Source organism: Perna viridis, chromosome 14 (assembly GCF_037379345.1).
Source record: "Perna viridis isolate PV_CMFRI_1.1 ecotype Kerala chromosome 14, ASM3737934v1, whole genome shotgun sequence".
Lineage (NCBI taxonomy): Eukaryota > Metazoa > Mollusca > Bivalvia > Mytilida > Mytilidae > Perna > Perna viridis.
In genome coordinates, this window is record NC_142458.1 from 1646793 (window position 1) to 1669899 (window position 23107).

At 32.6% G+C, this 23107-nt stretch overlaps 1 protein-coding gene across 3 annotated transcripts in view; it reads right to left on the reverse strand.

Moving 5' to 3' along the window:
* LOC148597697 (uncharacterized) overlaps positions 1–23107 on the reverse strand; it is a 69840-nt gene that overhangs the window by 34405 nt on the left and 12328 nt on the right. For 2 of the 3 annotated variants that reach the window (XM_088562611.1, XM_088562610.1), the window contains exons 1-9: positions 16612–16693; positions 15532–15593; positions 14761–15180; positions 6397–6471; positions 6068–6139; positions 4991–5072; positions 4068–4185; positions 2423–2516; positions 786–977 (exon numbers count right to left, since the gene is read on the reverse strand). In XM_088562611.1, the coding sequence (XP_088418737.1) occupies positions 786–977; positions 2423–2516; positions 4068–4185; positions 4991–5072; positions 6068–6139; positions 6397–6471; positions 14761–15180; positions 15532–15593; positions 16612–16672 (1176 nt within the window). In that variant the 5' untranslated portion in view covers positions 16673–16693. Of the gene's footprint in view, positions 1–785; positions 978–2422; positions 2517–4067; positions 4186–4990; positions 5073–6067; positions 6140–6396; positions 6472–14760; positions 15181–15531; positions 15594–16611; positions 16694–23107 lie in introns of those variants that run through there. The other variant, XM_088562613.1, reaches the window with a different exon arrangement.

The window sequence follows — 23107 nt, forward strand, 5'->3', positions numbered from 1 at the left end:
GATAAAATTGAAATTTTAGAAATACATAAATCAAGATCCCGATATGTATTAATATTTTCTTTTTTATAACTAAATTAAAAAATCATGCTAAATCGAAATTTCAGATTTTTTGTTTTTTTCTTATTATGAGATGATCATGTTCAAAAAGCAAAAGTGAATTCACAATCGACGATTTACGAAAACAATGCCAATTAAACAGACACCAAAACAACAAAATAAAGGACTAAAACTGCATGAATATACAAAAGAATGAAAAGATAAATGAGTGACTTAGACTAACAACTGGAGGTCAGAATCAGGTGCACCGTAAACGTTTTAATGAAACATCCACCTAGTAGGTCCGTAATGTCAAGTCATAAAATAAACGTAATACGAAAACTATGCCATTGTAAACAAGTCTGTACAACAGTATATCGGCAAAGAAAAACCGAAGTAGTGGGATGATTCAAATACGTCAAAATCCCAAAACATGGCATACCACAAGAAACGATCTTCCTTTAACGAACCTTACGGAAAAAAACAAACACATATAAAAACGGAATATAAGAGACACAAGAAGTTACACCACAATAGATATTGAACTTAACGTGCTCACAAAACTGTCAAATGATGTAAATTGTAACTTAATCAATTGCATAGGAGTAAATGTAATTAAATAAATAAAATTTCAAAGTGCTTGTAATGGTAATGAAAATTTAATAGAGAATTTTGGCAATTGTAATGTATTCAATTAATATCCTTTGTGATTGAACCCCACCCTTTGTTGTTTATACATATAAACATACTCTCACTCCATACTGTAAAACTGATTCAGCATCATAAGGGTGGTACACAGGGACTTGAGATTTGACAAAGTTTATTTCTGCACCACTTTCAAGATTGTCGCTCAAGAAAGTTAAATACTCATCTCTGTCTGGTCGACTTTGCTCATGTTCTGCACCAATGGCGTGAAGCATTTCATGAAGTATTGTTGCAATCTATAATCGATAAAACAATACAATTAAGTAGCACTCACAGTAAGCATCATGAAAAATGTGATTAATGGTAGGACATCCTACATTTTCTTATCTTGATGTTTGCTTGAAATATCACGACAAAACAGATATTAACAAGCGGCTTTCATGTGAGCCTTAGTTTACCGACATATGAATTTTATAGAATGAATGAATTGTAGAATGCAAATGAAAGGAGATAACGGTGTAAATTACACGGAAATATAATATAAAAATATAAACTATTGCATTTTCATGGTGTTTTTTTTTTCCTAAGACCAAAAATATTGGAATGAATAGTTTCACATTTCATATATAGACCCAGGAAGCACTGAAATTTAAATTTGTAGCTTTTTTTTGTGCTGTTTGGTTTAATATAAAATTTGCATGACTCTTACAAAAACTGATACTAAACTCTAACTAAGAAATGAGTAGTGGGTGAAACATATTATGGAAAAAGCTGCAATTTTGTATCATCAAAGCTTAGAAATAAAAACAAGATTGTCCACATAATTTTAGCATTTCTTATATCGGTTCAATTGTGCCGAATACCTTTTGTTTTGTTGTCTGATTTTTAGTTTAAAGAGGTTTAGAAAGTATTGATATTTATTTGAAGAGACTGTTGAAGACACTTTGTTTATGCAGGTAATATGTTTATCCAGAGTTCGGATGATTACTAGGTTACACTGTATTTATTTTTGCGAATAACAGTCAATGTGTTATATGTATTCCCTAATGAAGGGAAACATTCAAGACCATATAAATTCGTAATTATTTTATGCTCACGAATCATCAATAATATATAACTTGCGAAAAAATTAGTTTAACAGTACATGTATTAACAATGAAAAGAAAATAATTTGGCTTATAGCGGGAAAATCATCATACAGGCACCGAGTCACTGATATCAATTGATAAAATAGAAAAATTCGAACTAACTAGCATTAAATATTAATCAATATGATATCCAGGCACTACTAAAGCGTTGCAAGGAAAACAAACCGAACAAATGATGATTGTGCTATTTACATATGTCATATTCATTCGTAATATAGTGTCGTTCTGTATACAGATTTGATGCATTCAACTCCATCATGTTAAGTGGTCTGGTACTGACTAATGATTGGAAAAATTAAATGAATATTTTTGGTTTTGAACATGCATGTATTATCTACTGTCTGGAAGAGATACATAAATGATAATGGTGGGTACATCCTTGCAGCAAAGTCCACTTATGAACTATTATTATTGCGTAATGCATTTTTATGGAATCGACAATTGTGAGAAATGAATGGCATTTTAAACAAAATTTTAGACCAATTCAAGATCATCTTAGATGACAAAGTCAGTCAGTTTGTATGACACCAGCTCACCGACATACAGTTATGACACTAGTCCATCGACATGAAGATTTTATGAAACTTTCTTACCGACATACAGTTCTCGCCAAGGTTAATCGCCTGATAAGATCTTGATTCAGCATAGTGTGCCACAAATCCAACATAACTTGAACAGGAGGTACCTCTGTAGTAAAAAAGAAACAAGAATTAACATAATATATGGGTATGTTGGATGAAAAATGATAGGTTGGGATGGATAATTGCATATTTAAAAAATCACCCTACTCTAAAACAAACAAATCCAAAACATAACAAATTGCAAATTTTAACAATCTCCAATTAAGCATTCCCAGCTGTGTACAACAATGGTATCTCATTAGGCATTTGTAAACAACGCGGAAATACAATAGACATTTGAAAACTGTATTGTGTTTAACGTGCCTTTTTTAAAAATAAGAAAAAAAGATTATTATTTCACGTGCAATTAACTCTACGATCAATGTATGACATTTTAATGTACATTTTAAGAGAAAAGTTTATATAGAATCAATAGAACAAATGTAAAAGCCTTCTATTAAATTATGATTGTGGATATAACAGTAAGGAGAACATTAAAATTAAAGGCAATAATAAAGTTATCAAGCTCATAACCAGGAAGAAATATTAAATAGTTCATGCATTGGCAAAATCTGGCAAAAGAAACTGGAAAAAGTCAATTATGTACTGTAGTCTTGACATGGTACAGCCATTAGGAAAATGAACAAGGTTTTGAGTCAAACTACGGAATCCTTAGTAGCCATATGGATTGTGTAAGGTTGTGTATTGCACACAAGGACCGGAATGAATAAAACAGTACTCAAGTTAGGGTTAAAATTGACTTGTGTAGTGAAATAATCGTAACTTTAATTGTTTTTTTATTTGTTTACAGGAGTTTTATCCGATATGATCTTGCTGCCGACATGAGTACTCTTTTTAAGAGAGCGAGTAGGGCGCATTATCTTGTATATTTGTTTGAAATATCTAGTTACAAACATAATAAAAACGTATATTTGTAGGAATCCAAACAGTATTGCCACTGTTCTTCCTATAACCACACTAAAACAATCCGACAAAAAATCATTATTAATATGACAAGACAATTGCCGTCTAGGTGGGTGTTTCTGGAAAAGGAAAAAAAACGCTTACCGTACCTGTGCACCTTGTCCATGTTCCCAGATTTAAATGGTGTCCAGTTGTTCATTCACTTGTGTTGCTTTGTATGTGTTGTTTTGGATGTTTTATGTTCTTTGATGTGTGTGTCTGTTTCCAATGTCTGGTATTTGTCCCTGGATTACATTCTTTTGATTTCCGCTAGAATGTTGTTCCCTTGATTACTTGTAGATATTTGAAAGCTATGAAATATCGTAAGAGTCATTAAACTGATCGGTTAATCAGTAAATGTCGAGATCATAGCCACAATATGTGTCTCTTAAGAACATTTAACTGGATATCTCCTTTAGAAGGTTACCCTTAGTGTTAGTCGTGTTTATTCGCATACTAATTCTGTGTTCTTATCAACATACTTGCAATATAATATATACCATGTGTACCCTTCCAGTGCCACAAGTTTTTTTTGTGGGTGTTTATATTGCTACTACTAGAACATTATTGTGCGTCGTCTCATTTCCCCCAGCTTTTGCTAATCATTATCTTTTTTTTTTGTGGGGAGGCATAGACAAAAGAAAATTATACATACTGTCGCTCGAACTTCAAGTAATACTGCCCATCTGAAGAAGCTTTTTCTATCCATTTTACACACGTTTGGGTGTGGAATACCTCAATCGCTTGTTTTATCTTAATCACATCATCATTGTCTAAAATATATATCAAAGGTAAATATTGAGTTGTACATGTTTAAAGTAACAAATTTTATCTCCTTCTCTGAGCTTGAATTATTCGCTATTTCTTCAATGATCCAAGTTTTTAATAAAGTCCGAATTGCTCAGTTACTTTATTTACTTTGTATTTATTATTTGGTTTGTTTATGTTCTTTTTGTGTGTGTGTGTGTACATTTTCCAATGTCTAGTCCTTGTCCCTGGATAACATTCTTTTAATTTCTGTTGAAATCTTGGTTCCCTTGAATAGTCTTTCAAACAGGTCTCTAAATATTTTCTGTTCTGTCACTCTATTATGATAGTGGAAATAAGCAAAATATGATTTAATTCCAGGGAGATGGTGATTCTTGGGACTTGATAAACTACAAAAGTTGAAGTGAATCCTTACATTTTAGAAATACGAAAAAAAAACTTTTTAAAATTAAAAAGTAAATACATGTATGTCTTGATATTGTTTGATAATTCTGTTGTAACCAGATAAAGTCACTTATATAATTTTAAATGTATTTTTAAACCTTTGTTAACCGAACACTTGTTTACAGCGAACCAATTTTAAAGCCCTAGAGGGGTACGACTTAGACAGGTTTCACATTAATATATGTTTTTTTTTGCTTGTTTGTTTCTTTTTTGGTTTTCGTTATACATACATGTATAATTCATCATATATCAACCTTTTTTTATCATATAATGCACATCTTTCTATGGTAGTGAAAGATATTTCATTTCTTTTACTAGGAATGTAACAAAATATATCATCATCTAGTCAAACTCCTTTAAACTTACTGAATACGCTTTGGTCTATTTCATATATAACTTCCTTGTCTGGCCAAAGTTTGTGTTCATGAAGTTTTCGTTTTCTTGTATCCTTTGCAAAAAAATGGTATAAGAAAAATCTATAATATATCATTACTAATGTTCAAAAGTGTAGCGGTCGATACTTGGAGAATATGAATCAAATTCATTCCTATTACTGGTAAACAAAATTGTAGGAAGGGCATTGTGACCATTGCTGGTCATACTCTCACTTGACAGTACATTTAAAAGACATTTATTGTTTCTATAGTTTTACTCGTAGATTTAGCAATTAAGGAAACTAATGTTACCCCGCCGGAAGACATTCGGATGGTTTATCAGATGCAAACGAAGGAAGTCCTTCTGATCACCACGACAAGCGTAACCACAGCTGGTAATAACGAATATTGTGCCAGCAAAAACAGTATATAAATATACTATTTGCAACCGTTTTGCATTTGCTGTGAAATCAAGTAATATTATTTAAAAGGGCACAACATAAATTTATATATTGAAATACACGAGATCCACTGCAATTTACACTGGAAAAATTGCCACATATGCTTTCTTTGTTTTAAAACATATGAAGATATGAAACCTGTGCTTTTAAAAAGACATGCAATTATAAAAATTTGTAAAATCTTTGAAAATACAATCTTTTTATGTATGAAACCCTTTTGAAAATATATAAAATAATGCATTGATTTATATGAAACACTGTTTAATAAATATTTATCAAGTCTTTTAAAACAAAGAAAGAGTATGACTCACAGAAGCGCACAGAGAAAAACTGTTAAAGTGGAAATCATATGAATTGAGCTTCATTTGAAATCCACGTGAATTTCAATTGAAATTAAGGAGATTTTCACGTGAAAATTTACTTAACACAAACTGCAATTAAAAAGGACATATGTAATTCACTTGATTCTCTTCACATGGAGTTCATGTGAACAGTGTCACAATATTATTTGCTAAATTTAAGTGAAAATCACCTGAATTTTAAACATAATCCATGATATACAGGCAAAAAATAGGATCTGTATGGTGAAAAAATCATGTCATACCTACCTTAACTTGCATGTGTAGATCGTAATGTTCGCCGATCAGTTTATCTCTCTTTTCGGGATGAGCACCTTTTGCCTTGAAATACAAAAAAAAAAAAAAAATTCAATCTCATTTTAACATTTCAATGTACAGTAACTAGGACAGAAATCTTGCTTATAGATATCATTTTCAACAGGTTTCGTCTCCTAAAGAACACGAAATAGCCAAAATAACGCGTGAAAACAAGAATATCTTATACCTTCAGAGTAAAAGACCAATCCGTAAGTTAAACCAGTGGATGAAACCAAAACGTGAAGCTAGGAAAGAAAACATTAAGTATGAATGACACTTACCTGATGTATACGATTTCCTTCATCAATTTGCATCCCAAGAAGTATCTTTTCGTTCTCACTGTTTGGGTCGATTTTCTGTCAGTTACAAAGAGTTCTATCTTTTTATTGTTTAACAATTTATAAAGGCTAAAAAATTATATAGTTATTCTCTTTTCTCTCTCACATGAGCTGGTAAAGTAAGAGTGGTAGAGTGACAATATTATTAACTATCGGCGTACAGAGGTTATGTATTAATTACAACAAAATATTATATATTTCGTAGTATTTCCCAATGGCCACGGTAAAGGGACAGCCATGTGATATTCAAGAGGGGATTGGGTTAGAAATTTACTTCTGATTAAATCGTGAAAGCCGTGTCAGTTGTCAAACGCATGTGCAATTTTAAACTTAATCTGTATTTAATTGAACTAAACCAAAGTTCAAAGTTTCAAACAACAAACTATGATTGGCCCATTCTCAAGTTATCATGTGAAACAATCAGAGAACCGACGGGCGTTCACATACCTTTTCGGAGAGTATAACATTATAACGTCGTTTGGCGTTGTGAAAATCACATAAGATTCAGTACGGGGAGGGGAAAAAAATTATTTTTGTCTCGTATTTTCCTATAATTTTGTAGTGAACAGGTACATGCAACTGTTATTAGTTGATTCAAATAGTTGTTCTTACATTCGACTGAAAACAATTAATATAGACTGTGCAGATGAAGGGCAATAACAAAACGTACCAAACTGATACATGTAAGGAAATAATCAAATAGGAAATATCGTAAAACAGATTGAAATATCATGGCAGAAAGAAAAAAATGAAACACCCGTAATGTTTCCTGCTTAAACAAATTTTATAATGCTTATTACCTCCTACTTCCATTAATAATACGTTTAATTGTTTCCAGTATATTGCAAAACAAAAAGACAGCATACTTGTTTTTGACCCTGAATAAAAAATCAAACACACTCTTAAGTCCCTATATCAACATAGGTGTATTTTGACCCTTGGTTAACAGAACGTCTATCGAAATGGAACAACTTTTAAAGGTGTAAAGGTGTTGGTATATACAGGAAGAAATGCCACACACATGCGCATACGTGAAACATTTATTTTCTGGCAAAAGCGTTTCACATGCGCTTCACATCCGGGCACACCCGTGTTATCGCATGTGTGGTAAGAAACATGAGTATTACGCATGTGAAATACTTGTTTCACATGTGTTTTTATATACATGCGTGGCACATGTCTAGCTTTTTTACCCTAGTAGACAGGTCCCACTGTACGTAAATTGATCTAGATAAAAAATATATAACTTTAACAGAACAAAACGAATTTGTTGTAGTGATTGAACGTGGGTTTAAAAATGATACAAAATATTCGATCTACACAAAATTAAACACAACATTCATCAGTTAGTAGTTTTCAAGTGTCTGTCCGGGTAAAAATGTAAAAAAAAATCAATGATGATGAAGCGCATAATTGATGTATCATAGCATGGATTAAAGATTTAAAATGCATTATCTGAAATGCCTGTACCAATTTTTAACCATGATATAGCCATTTATTATCCGAAATTTCCTTTTGACTATTGTCTAGGTTTTATCAAATGGAAGTTCCCTGAAACGCTTACCCTACCGGAACACTTTGTCTATGCTCTCAATTGTAGTGGAGTACGAGTTACTCATTTACTTTTGTTACTTTGTATGTGTTATTTTATGTTCTTTGTTGTGTGTGCCTGCTTTCTCAGTCTGGTCGTTGTCCCTGGATTACATTCTTTTGTGTTTCACTGCGTGAATCTTAGTTATTGAACTAAAAATACCCATTTGACTTCTGAAAATTGAATTGCTTTGAGCGTTCAGGTCATCAACGAAAAAGTCAAATACGGGATCAAGGTTAAATGATCAGAAGTGGAAATATTAGAGCATTTCTGAATGTTTTAACGATCTAATTTTTTAGTTATTTTAGTTTTTTTTTAAGGCACTCTTTTATACCTAAAAAATCAAACTAAGTACTTCTGTTTACTGTACTAGTTCAGCGTTTCAAGGTAAGTAAGGATTATTTTTATTTCTACAGTTTGCAGTTTGCGTTCTATCAATAAAAGTTAATTTCCCCAAAAGTGATTAAGCAAGCATAACGTGAGCTGACAATTTCTTCTGTTGGGGTTGTTGTCTTTCTGATGTACTCACCACACCTCGTTATATTGGAAAAAATAAAACAAAACAAACACAAACATAAAGAAATACACACACGAAGAAAAAAACGATCCTTATAATTCAAGTTCTTATACTATAAGACATAAATGATAAAGAAAAGTTTGAAAAAGGAGGTTTAAAATTTCTTAGCATGGATAAACAATTATCAATTAGCAAATTCATTAAACGAATAAGATTGAAGATTGACGAAGGCTAATTTGTTTGGCAAATATCGTATTTAGACCTTAATGGCCTCAATTATTTTTTCGTTGCAAAAAGTGTCTTGTTGCGATTGAAATACTGTTATGTCGCGTTTGTATGAAATCAATGAAAACAATATACATTATAGTCGTTGTTTTATGCCTTGAAAAGATTTTCACAGGGATATCGCTTAGATAATCATGACAAATAAGTACCGTTATTGTTTTATATAAAAGTGTTAATTTAATGCTATCCTAATTCAGCATAATGGTTGAAGCAATACTAAAAATGTTTAAAGTAAGTACATTAAAAGTTTATGAGCGACTCGGCAGTTGTTTAGAGAAAGGTAGAGGACGTCTACACTACCGTTGCACCTGGTCCACGCTTCTAATGACTCTAATATTTTTTCTGTCTATGAAGCTATTGCCTCATATCAAACAAGTATTGCAGTAAACCTTCCAGTTTTACCAAGTTCAAAAAAATGTATAAGAACTTTCGCATTAGGATTTTCTTCTATTGAAAGGAATTCCTACCTACAGATTATAAAGACAAGAGGGAAATAAAATGTATGTTTTCTTTTCATCCTACGAACTTTTGACGTTAGAACTTTACTACTCTATTATTATATTTAAGAAGCGATTAAATGACAAAAGGAAACACATCAAAATTATTTCTAATGATGTTTTGGATATCATTGTTTTACAATTCATCGAAACGTACATAAACTCAGACATATAAATCACATTCCAATAAAAATGCTGCATCAACAGGTAAAACAGGTAGAGTAAAGCGGGATTCTAATTTTGGCGAATTTTTCGTTTTCCACTCTCCAAAAAAACAATCTGCCGTACGATAGTACATGCAAGGGAAGAGTAGCAGGGGCAGTAGTATACAAAAATACACTTCAATGTATTTACACCCGTGCAGGTCGGGGTGTTAAAAGAATAGGCCTGCAGCAGCGCTAAGCTTGTCGTAAAAGGCGACTAAATAGTGCTCAGAACCTTAGCCGGGGGCTAGGGCGCTCTGCCCACAGAGTAACTGGGATGTGTGCCCCAGGTGGTTGAATGGGGTACCCCTGGCTTGTTACATGCTGGGGTTGTCAGGCTATAATACGGAAAACCTGACCGCAGGCCATGGTGGTGCACCGTGTTGGGAAAGATGCCATGTTCCTCGCACGTTAAAGAACCCTGCTGTGGGAACCATAGGGCTCCGCCACATGAGGCTAAATTGCCCGACCCTACCCACCTCTCCCTATTTCCAGTGGCAATCAAAATTTGTCGACCCCATTGTCCTTGTGTCCCATCCCTTTTTCATTTCATCATATTTTCATGTTCATTTTATCCTCAATTTCATGTTCATCGTCTGAATATAGCTGAAATATTTCTGCTCGGACGTTAAACCCCAACAAACAAACATCAATGTATTTAGGATGCTTAGAAGAATGATGGCAGGAAAACGTATCAATAATGCCTTTAAAACTGTTGCGGGACGCTTATCCTACCGGTGCACCTGGTCCAAGCTCCAAGTTTTTAGTGGAGTCCGAGTTGCTTATTTACTTTTGTTACTTTGTAGGTATTATTTTCGTAATTTCATGTTCTTTGTTGCGTTTGTATGTTTGCCATGTCTGGCCTTCATCCCTGGATTACATTATCTTGATTTTCGCCAGATTCTTGGTTCCCTTGATTACTCTTTCACCGAGTGAAAGTTCGATATGCATTTAAGTAAAAAAAAAGCATTCAGGTTCAGTAGATTTAATTGTATTAGATTATATTATACGGTCAGTTTTTATTGCAAATGTGTCCTACAATCGTTCATTTCTTGTCCCTTGACATTTAAGTACAATTTATTTAAGAATCAGGCAATGGGTGGCATTTATCTCCATTTGGTCTCTTTTATTCAATGTATTTAAAACAACCGAAAGTCTTTTTTCAATTTATCATGAAACATATATGACGTAGATATTTTTGACTTTTTACATAAGGAAAAAAGCGCAAAAAAACTTTTCCGACATTTTTCCATATTGTATTTCAACGAAATGCCTTTTAATATATATTCATATTAAAGACAAACTTTACAATGACTTAGATGGCCATTTCTGGAGGTTATGAGGTATAAATATTTGGATAATGAAATATCTCTGCATTCATTTTTTTCTTCATTTTATACACTTTGTATACATTTGCCTGATACTTAGGCAAAGAATACTTAAGGGGCACTCCAGATTTAAAAAAAAATTCAAAATGAAGATGTGATTGATGGTATGAAAGCCTACATATTTATTATTTTTATTTTTGATATTTTGTTTACAATGTTATAGTAAATTAACATGTGGCGTTTCATATTACATTTGTTCGTATAAAATAAATGAGTAATCAAGGAAATCCACATTCTAGCGGAAATCAAAAGAATAAAATTTACAAAATGTACTGTAGAATTCAAAGTTAAGGGAGATAACTCCGTAAAACACTCTAACGCAATAGAATCTTTTCGATTTTCAAAGTGGATTGTCTCTGAGAGCAGACAGATTTAAATTAATGAATATGTATTTAATCATATAGCTCTATAAAGCAACCTAATAACAAAAATGAAAATGTGTAGCCTTTTTTGGGGATATTTCACATTTTATAGAATTTGCATGACTTTTACAAAGACTGTTACTTAAAAGTTCATTTCAATGTGTTGGGAATTTATTTTACTTGTTCGTCTTACCACAGCAATTAATGAATGAAAATTAATTAATGATGCAAAAGTAATCCCCCCCCACTTTTTTAAACAAATTCTTCATCCATTAATTTCCCAGGAGGATGAAAATATTCGTAACCCTTAAAAGTTCAGTGATCTGAACTGGTCCAATATGAGAACATTTTATCGGAAGTCAGGTCTCGGAGCTTCTCTTTGGTGTAACAAATTTACAAGTAATTATATATTTTGCTAAACATATCATATACAACAAGAAATTAAGTAAGCATCTGTGGACCATTCAAATTCTGCAGCGGGACGTTCGGTTACTAAAACATATGTACTTTATCCTTTGAATTCATTAACAACTGATTGAAAAGCTAACTTGATCATAAGTAGATCTTTTTTTGGAAATGTATAGCGACTGAAAAGTTAACTCCACTCCTTTGTAAATGCACTAAAGTGCTCTCCTGTAATATGAATGGGTCTAGATCACTTTTGCCATTCAATAGTTAATATGTATATTAATCTCACAACGTCAAGATAATGGCAAATGTAGAAATAAGAAACGAAAAGAAATTTTACATTGTACTTTTACAAATTTAAAGTACTTGATAAAAAGTTGTTTTACTTGCAAATTGATAAATAATTCATGTCCACAATTTGACTGCACTGAACCACCTTAAGAATGGGCTGATATTTGACTTCCGAATTATTTTTTGGTCGTTGCAATGTTTTTTTCTAATAGAAAATGGATATCGTCATCAGTTTCCTATCTTGTAATGTAACAAATTGTCAAACACGTTTTTTCAAAAGAAATCAAACATTATGGTGACAAAAAGGTTGTCTTTATACACAGATTAATGCTACATAGAATGCACTACACATGGATGTTTCAATCAGGGTCTTTAACAACAGGTTATTGCCGCATTAAAGTGGTTGCCATGACAGGATTGACTTGACCATTCGTATTCAAATTACTTGTTTAAACTTTCTGCAAGACCATAGTGTTAATATGTACATTTTGTATTCCTTCTCGATATATTCAAACATTTCTTTTATTAAATAGCGAAATTATGCTTTATGTATTGTGAAGATAGATAGAACATCGTGGTTCCAAAGAATACAAAAAGTCAATGGAAAACGTAGAATCTGCGAAAACAGAAATCAAAAGACTATCACAATAATAAAACTTATAATATGATGACAGGTGAAAATTAGAATTTGAATATAAATTGTCCTTCAGTTTAGTAAAAGACGAAATATAATCACTATTGAATTAAGAAGAAATGTTTCGTATATTCAAATAAAAGGTCAAACTTATAATAAAATAACAATAAATAAACAAATAAAATGACATAAATGCAATATACATGACACTGACTAAATCTTCGAAAAAACAATGTTTACCACAAACAATCAAGTCATAGTATACTAACTTTTTTTCGTTAGTCATTTATCTAAAGCTTCTTGCGAGGAATGGTACTTTCCCTATTTTCAAATTTTTTTTTATTTTTTTTTTGTGACGGCTGATTTTGCACAATTTTAAAACTGTATTTGTTTGACCACCATTTAGTTTGAGCCTTATTTTGAGTGGATAGTTGGATAGTAAGTTTACATGTCTATTTTGCATATCAAGATGGCTGCTTGTGGCTCCGCTTCTGTTTTGATTTAAATTTTAATCTTATTCCCATTAAATGTCGCACCTGTTTCATATTTTGACAGAAAGCTGGTAAACATGAAGGAGATGAAATATTCTAAAGCTGATGCTGCTAAAATGAGTTAGTAACGTAACCTGCGTTCAATATCACGTTAACAGGAAAACTCTTCACATTTGGTTTTAATGCAGTGTAATCGTTTGCCCGTTTAAAATCATGCCTTACCCGTATTGAAATTTATTTTGATTCGTACTCTGGCCATGTTTATAAACATGTACTAGGTAAACATTTAGTATTTTATTAAAAGTGTGTCTGTTGCAAAATAAACGTAAAATTGCACATAATGTTACCAAATATTCATGAAATTGTATCTCTTGATTTCAAAATTAATTATAATTTACTCCCAAGATGTATATATATGTTTTATACGTAGAAAATGCAGTTCAAACCATAATTTTGCAAATGAAAAAGTAACGTTCCTGCACTTAGTCAAAATTAGTTAAAAACATATTAATCGAATTTAAGAACCTTCACATTTTATTTCCAAATGAATACTAATGTTGAAGGAATTGTGTAAGTTAACTCAAATATTACACAAAATATTAACATTCAAGTTGTAAATTTTCCGTATATTATAAGCTGGCATTATATATAAATCGGTTAACCGTTTATCCCCTGGCGTGCAAGGAAGACTATGATGTAATTGTTTTTTTATACTTTAAACGAATAATTTATGTTAAAAAATATCACTGTTGGGCTATAAAGTGGACGCCTTCCCTCAGCTGGAGAAATGGATGGATTGTCATGCTTTTAAATGTGTATTTATATTGTTTAGCTTGCAAATGATAAAGATTGGAAAACATGAAAATATAACAGATTGCAAAGGTTTGTTCGAACATGTTCTAAAAAATCTTTAAGTGTATTACATTTTTATTATGTTTATCTATATCTTATGACCCCTCATCACAATACTGATGACTCAAAGCCATTCTTGCATTTGCTATAGTTTATAGGCTGAACCAATAATAAAAGGTCAATACTGTAAACTAGTAATAGCAAAGGGCTTGACAGTTATGTAAAGCATTTCAGTCCCCGTTTTTTTTCAGTAACTGAGAGGATTTATGTCTAATGTAAATAATGTTGTATGTTTTTTCTGTCAAAACAAATTCAATGAAATAAAGTCTATATTTATTTATATTATTGTCATTGAAATATTTTCAATAACTATTTTTTTCTTAACGTAGATAAACATTAAGTCACCGGAATATTTGTTTAAAATGAACTAAGCTGTCAGTTCAATGTTACTAAAGATATGAAAATGTATGCTATACCCGTTTGAGTTTTTCTTCTGAAATTCAATACCCGTTCAGTTTAGTTTTTGTTATGAAAATGACCTAAGGTGAAATAAAGGTCATTTCATATTCATTCAACTTTTAAAGATAAGCATAATTTCCTCTATGCATGCCTGCTAATATGTTAAATTATATACTTATCAAAATACGAACATGTATCCTGTACATATTTAATACGTTATATACTGTAAATGAAAAAAAGTATCACTTAAACTCTTGTCCTATCGAAACCTATAGCTTTATGGTGTTGGTCTAATCAACAATCTCAAGGCAAAAAGAAACATTACATACCTCTGGATGATCAAATGCATGACCTTGACCAAGACCTTTACCTTGATCATTGCCATGACCTTTGCCTTGACCTTCATTTTTGTTATGACCAATATTTTCCTCCTTGCTTGTTGGCATTCTTGTGTTGACCCATGACCTCCTCTTAGCTGTAATATTAACGTGATTCTTCCCGAGTTGGTAATCAAATGATCTTTCGCCATGATATTTTCGTTTTTCACTTCCTTCCCTTCTCCCTGACGCTGTTACATTCATTCTAATTTTTCCAAGTTGTTTATAGGTAGGCCTTAAGGTGTTAATTTTCATCGACTGACCATTTGCTCTCTTTTGATCAATTTGAGAAGTCTTTTTTTGTTGTGGCTCCCTTTTGTCATTGCTGTCTTTAAGTAAATCGATGATTTCACTAAGTTCTCCATGTTCATTCTAGTAAAATATTTCAGAAAAAGGTTGAAAAAGTTGAAAAAAGATTAAAAGCAATGTGAATTTGTTTAATTGATTTGATTTATGTATAATCTTAAGTGCCCGGACGAAATAAAAACAGGTTTGCATAAATAACGTTGGACACTTTGACGGTAAAAGTTTCTTATTATTTGTGACGAAGAAGTAAAGAAAGAAAATTTGAAATCATGAATACACACCATTTTGAAATAAAAACAACATTTAACATTTATGTAAGTCTGAGTTGTAAACTTTGAACCTGTCCTAGCTGAAGCTGATGTAAAGATTTTAGGAAATAGTTTGTCTATAGTATGTGGTGGCTTCATGCTAACTTACATTACTTTTGATCTTGTCAGCAATTCGTTCTAGCTCTGTTTCTTCATGATGAAATCCTCGCTCTTAAAAGTAGAACAACAAAAAGAAAAGTTAAAAATACCCAAAAATATATTTTTATTATTAAAACACATTCTGTAAAACCAACTCTTTAATTAAAGTCTTGAATACATTGTCCGAAGTTGGATCAGAGAAGGTTCATCATTAGATGAGTGTACACGATAATAATGTACAGTGAAACCTGTCTAAACCGAACCCTGAATAAAACGGAAACCTGGGTAAACTAGACATCAGTTCAGTCATACCACTTTCATTCGAATTTGAACAATTCGAAAACTCGCCTTAACCGAACAAAATCGTCTAAAAGGGGTCAAATTTTTACAGGATTCACTGCATATGCTCCTGTAAAGCAGACAAACCTGTGTTATCGTGTAGGATAAGTGTCATTTGAAGAAACATCATTGATACATGTTACCTTTGTTTCCAATTCTTAAGCATGAAAAAGATAAAGTATGTCTCTAAATTTTTTTGCTGTGCAATTATGTATTATAATTTATAAAATCTGATTAGTCGAAAGCGACACTGTGACGTTTCTAACGTTGTTCTCCCAACACCATCGGACAATCGCTAGAATTTTCGCCATTATACAGATGCCGAAAGGTAAACGCTCAAAATATTCGGAAGAATTTATATAGAGAACAATGTTTTAAAACTTAGTAACTCGACTATCGCAAAATATCATCTCGTGTTATTTGATATCAAGATCATTACAATTTCGCCGAGGCTTGTTTGTTATGATGTTGAAATTAAATAACGATTTGAAATTTTTGTAGTATTCCCTTTTCACTCATTATTAAAACCTAGAAAACACAGAGCTGCAAAATCAAGTTTGTATACCTTGTATCAGGGCCAAGATAGTTCATCTCATTTAACCGGGCAACCATTAAATTCTCAATTAAAACAATTGCGTACATGAAATGTTAATGAATAATATTGTCTTATTTTCGTAATGATAATTACGTAAATTGCTGAAAATTACAGTAGTCAGTTTTAGTAGCCTTTTTTTTATTTACATTGACATACCTTTTTCATGTGGAAAAGCAAGCGAACAAGACACAAAACATAAAAGGACCCACAACAGCATTGCTCCAAATAAAGTTGAACAGAGATGTGAATAGATTTGAAGCGATGATGTCGGCTTTATAATGAATTATTTTGATGCGCTTCAGTGGCCTTATGGTAGTAGTAATTAAAAAAAAATGGGCAAGCCAATAAAATTAAAATTCTAAATACTTTTATATTTTGTAAATTATTATAGTCGTTATCCATCAGTTCATACAGTATGAAATTGGATAAACAAGTATTATAAAATACATTTCCGTTTAAGAATCATGCCAAACATGGTTTGAATTGAATTTTTTTTAAAATGTGTTAATATTAGACTTTATTTTGATTTATCTGTTTTGGTTCATAAAGGCTAATAAAAAAGGTACCGGGTAGATAGGCACAAGCTCTAGCCAAACGCTATAATATGGAAATACCCAGGCAAAATTCTGAAGTTGGAAACAACCGCTGTAAGTAACGACCAAACCGTTGGCTATTCAGGTTCTCTAATCAATTAGGACCGTTGTCGCATAATATACTAATCTGAAATGAATAGCTCTGTGGAAAACTAATTGAAACCAAATGTCTCAATGTAGGTTTGGTGGTGTCTTTTACGATGTACACAAAGGCGGTTCATCAATTTACATTTTACAAACTACACAGGAATAAATACATCCACTACACGTGTTTATGAGAATTCATATATGATATTTCTTATGTTTTTGAAAGAAATATTAATCATTCTCCGTGCGAATGTTTTAGTGTTTTAGGTTCATATAGTAATTTCATTCAGATTTTCCTTCTACGCTTTATTGATGAAACAGTATTTTTGACGATCAATTTCATTGTCGAAAGATTTCGGCTTTCCTGCTACATTCAATATTGCAGTCGACAAACAAAACTTGGTATTTTTGATCTGGAATAAGTCCTTTGTCCATTTGTTTTGATTGTTTCTTGTATACATTTATTTTTTTTATATATATCTTCCTATGTTGATTTTTATACTGCTGATGAGAGGTCACCCACTAAAGCACGTGCACAGATGTGAGATTTCTCAAGAAAAAAAGGATGCAAAGTTAATTACTGAAACACATGTAGATAATATATGCACGGATATTTTATTAGAGTAGTCTTTTGTAGTTTGTTTGATTGCATGCTTATTCATATCGATGGTGTTGAGATTGATATTTATGTCGAGTGATATTCAACTTGAAAACTTCTTTCATGAAAGACAGACAAGTTCTGTCGGGATTTCCAATGAAATCAATGCACTCTCGTTTCATTTTGAAAAAAGTAGTAAATTCATGTTTCGACGAAATTTTGATGGGATTAAAATTTTCAATTATAACATTTAACATTAATGAATAAATTTCGCCCCTGTTAAGTACTTTCGGTTTATGCACGAAGTAGCGTGAATGACATTTGTCAATTTTGTCAATTTTACAGGTAACAACAAGATCGCCAAGGACAAATATAGTGGGTTCATTAAGGCATTTTGTTAAAGGACGAAGTACATTAAATATGATTACTGGTCCCGTTTGTCGTTTAAAAATCAAATAATACAACATATTAATGATAAAACGGGATAAAAACAAATCCCTCATTTGAACCAGAAAGTTTAAATTTGCTTTTAATTTATTTTATTCAATTATGAATAGAATTGGGTAGCAGGCTAAATAAAATGTCAATAGAATTTCTATGGGTGACTCCCTTGGTAAAAAAAAGTGCCTTCCTCGGGTACCTCATATATTTTAATAGAACAGCCCTTACTGAGATTGAGAATAAGCTAAAATTGATATGATGGGACTTTAAAAAGTATCTGGTTCAGACAGGTTTACAGAATATTAAGGGTTTGATGGTTTATACAAATTTACAGAAAGTGCATGGTTTTGTTTAGACAGGCTTACATAATGTGCAGGTTTTTGGTAGACAGGTTTACAGTTTGTTCAGGGTTTGGTTTAGACAGGTTTACAGAATGCGCAGGGTTTTGTTTAGACAGGTTTACAGAATGCAATGTTTTGTTTATACAGGTTTACAGAATGTGCAAGGTTTTGTTTATACAGGTTTACAGAATGTGCAGGAAATTGTTTAGACAGGTTTATATAATGTGCCGGGTTTTGTTTATACAGGTTCACAGAATGTGTAGGGGTTTAAAACAGGCCTAGAGAATGCTCAGGAGTCGGTTAAAGCATGTTTGTTAATTATTCTTGATTCATCACTGAACATCATCAGAAATTAATCAATTAGACAATTAAAAGATTTTGGTAGTGAATGTGACGATACAATGTCTTGTGATGATATACAGGTAATGTTAATTTAAATTTGGCTTTTTATCCAAACAAAATTTCTGCTTTGAAGCTCCCCATGAAGGTCCGGATGTTAAAAGAATAGGCCTGCAGCAGCGCTAAGCTTGTCGTAAAAGGCGACTAAATAGTGCTCAGAACCCTAGCCGGGGGCTAGGGCGCTCTGCTCACAGAGCAACTGGGATGTGTGCCCCAGGTGGTGGAATTGGGTTCCCCTGGCGTGTTACATGCTGGGGTTGTCAGGCTGTAATACGGAAAACCTGACCGCAGGCCATAGTGGTGCACCGTGTTGGGAAAGATGCCACGTTCCTCGCACGTTAAAGAACCCTGCTGTGGTATTCTCCCGGAGTAGGAACCATAGGGCTTCGCCACATGAGGCTAAATTGCCCGACCCTGCCACACCTCTCCCTATCTCCAGTGGTAATCAAAATTTGTCGACCCCATTGTCCTTGTGTCCCATCCCTTTTTCATTTCATCATCATTTCATGTTCATTTTATCCTCAATTTCATGTTCATCGTCTGAATATAGCTAAAATATTGCTGCTCGGACATTAAACCCCAACAAACAAACAAACAAAAAACTGCTTTGAAGCTTACTTCCGATTCAGATTTCAAAACACTTATGTGAACAAGTCAAAATTTGATTGGATTCAAGCACAAAAGTCTCAAAACTGGCGAATTTGTCATTTTCAGCCAAATTTGATGTTACCAGAATTCAAAATGTTAACAGATAAAATAAATAATCATCTAAATTAAACAAAGTTGGAGTTTTGCCAATAATAATAAAATAAAAAAGTAAAATACAACAGAATATTTAGAAATAACATTTTAAAATATATGATATATGTCATTTTCAAAATTATTGGTATGTTATTCAATTTAGGACTATTTTTTTAAGATGTTTTGTCTTGACGGTGTTTTAATTACAATTCAAAGCTTGAATAAATCAAGATGTTCATAAATTTACATTTAAGAAATTATTCAGGAATAAACACTGCACGTGTTAACATACATTTATAAATGTTATTTCTAGTGTTTTATGAGAAATATTAATACTACTCCGTGCGAATGTCTTTGCTTTAAATGTTTGTATATAAGGTTCTTCATAGCTTCTAGTAATTAATTGAAGATTTTCCATATTTGAAATGAAAAGTTTCACTGAAACACATTTGTGCATCAAATATGTTGTGGGGTATTTATAAGAGGATTCATTTGTAGTTTGTTTTGTAGATGACTCGATCACATGCTGAATTCATAAAGATGATGTTGAGATAATATTTATGTTGAGTGATATTCAACTTGAAAACACTTCAGTAACGAAAAAACACAAGTTCTTTCGGAATTTCCGATGAAACCTATGCATTATAGATTTATTTTGAGAAACGGTAATCAATGCATGTTTCAACGAAATTTTGATGGGATTAAATATTTAACGTTAATAAATAAATTTTGACCCTATCAAGTGCTTGCAGTTCATGACTGAAGTAGCGTGAATGACGTTTGTCAATTTTGTCAATTTTACAGGTAACAAGAAGAGCACCAAGGACATATATCGAGGTTAATAAAGAAGTTTTGTTGAAGGACCAGTTGTTCTTTTCCAAAAGGTAGTAAGTGTAAAATTGGTAATAAGTTATAACGACAAAGTAGTTCAAAGTATTATGACGTCATAACTTATTACTAATTGTACACTTATGACTTTTTGGAGATAGGTTTGTATATACATTAAACGTGATTACTGGTCCGGTGTCAAAAAGTCAACTTATATCATTTTCAAAATAATTGGAATGAAATTCAAATAATGACAAGTGTGACTCCTCTTACATACGCGTATCAACTGAAATAAGCATGTGGTTCAACATAAATAACTTCACCCGAAGGCTTAAGTTATATAAACGTGTAAATAATACTACTTTATACAGTGAAATCTGTTTACACCGAACTCCTTTTAGACTAAAAATTGGTTAAATCTTTGTAGGTTAATCAAGGTTCAAAAGACATTGAAATTGTTATACTGGATACGCAGACTAGGTACTGCAATACCTTACGGATGCAATGACAACATCAAAAGTATAGGAAACATTTCAAGCCAATATAACAATAGCATAAATGTGATGAATGTATTTGACAAAAATCCAAGACGGGAAAGGAGTCATGGCCATCGCCACTATACGTCACCTAAGTTACATGATTTCTCCATAGATAGTCTCCTTCCTTTCATTCAAAAATCCTCTTGGACTTCATCATATTAGAACCAAACGTTATTCTATACTTCTCACTCTAATACACTCCCTTTACAAAACAAGTCTTGACACTCCTGTTTCTGACCCCACCTCATCATTACACAGACTTAATGCCATCATTTTGGATATTGGTTTCCACAGACTCTTTAAACCAGTTTTTTTTTGTGAAAAGTCAAGATGAAGAAAAACGATTATTTCTTCCACTACCGTTTGTCAACAAAGATATAGATGCAATTAATTTGGCTGACATCCGCCATCACAAAAACGTTACAAAGAAAATTCCCCCATATTTAAAAGACAAATCCATACCAATTATTTCATATTCCTATACTTCACCCATTGCATCTAAAATTTTCAATTATTAAGGGCTGTTGCAGAACCTCAAGATTGAGGACTTCAAAGCTAAACCACCTGACTTTTCTTGCGAAAATTCAAATATGGTCCTTCTGGTCACGCCGTTACAGGAAATTTAATCATCATCGAAAACGAATCTCTACGTAATATCCTTTCTAAAGGTCACAAATACCGTGAACCACACTCCATAAATTGGAATTATAACTTTAAAGTCCTTATGGATGCCGTCGAGGACTATGCAAGAAAATGGATAAAACAAGAAGAAATTGATTCTCTGTCAGAGTGGTTAAAGGCCGTGAGGTCCCTAATTTTGAAACGAATGAGTTTTAAGTAGGCAATGAGTGACAAGGCTACATCGGTTTTCAAAGACACGGATGTAGCAAAAACATTGTCTACTATACATGACAAGTATGTTGTCGTACCAACAGACAAAGCCCAATACAATATTGTTTTTGTCTGCAAAACGTTTTACATCCCATGTTTATTATCAGAGGTAGACGTAGAAAATAATAACAGTGATAAGACTTATTCTGCTGCCACACTCTCCAAATAAGAGATTGTGGAATACCATAAATCTGTGCTAGTCTCTTTTGGTCTCTCTTCCAAGGACGATGATTGTGATTTACCGTCTATTTACTGGATTCCTAAACTCCACAAGAATCCATACAAACAATGTTTCATAACTGGTTCAGCAAAATGTACCACTAAACCTCTTTCAAAACTTTTAACTTCTATACTCACAATTGTCGAAGAGAGTCTGCAGTCCTACCACAACACTTGTTACTCCCGTAGTGGTATCAATTCAATGTGGATCCTGAAAAATTCGAAAGATCTTTTGGAGACAATCAGTTCAAGACAATTATCTGAATATGAAAGCATTCAAAACCTATGATTTTTCAACACTGTATATATCTTGACCTACACTTAGAAATCGATGGTAGAGGACAACTATTGACCAAAGTGATGAATTTTCATTCAAATTGTCAACTTTCCTTTCATCTGTGGCAACATCCCTTCAGCACCTGCGCACGGAGTGTTCATATCACAACTCATACGTTATGCCAGAGCTTGCCGAAACTACGCAGACTTTTTGTATCGCGCTAGAACTCTAACAAATAGGCTTCTGGAACAGGGTTATGTTGCTACAAGATTGAAGTCATCACTACAGAAGTTTTAAGGTCGTCACCATGAACTCGTGGATCGTTATGGTGTATCCATCTGCACCATGAAAACTGATTTATTCAACGGGTCATAGTTTTCCTATCCTCGTTTGTCTACTCCGGACCTGACTTTTTATGAGCAACTCAGCGGGTGTTTCTAGAAAAGCAGAGAACGCTTACCCTACCGGTGCACCTGGTCCATGCTCCTAGTTCCCAATCGATATATAAGGAAGTGTTGTGAGTTAACTTCTTGTTAATCTTGGATTTATTGGGATCACAGTAAAAAGGAAAGAAAATTATCTGCCTTAATCGAAGTGGTGTCAAATCGCCATTAAGAAGTAAATGTTTTACAAAACATTGATAAAATGCACGCAAAGACAAACTTTGCAATATAGAGTAATTATGTCGAATAATTTCC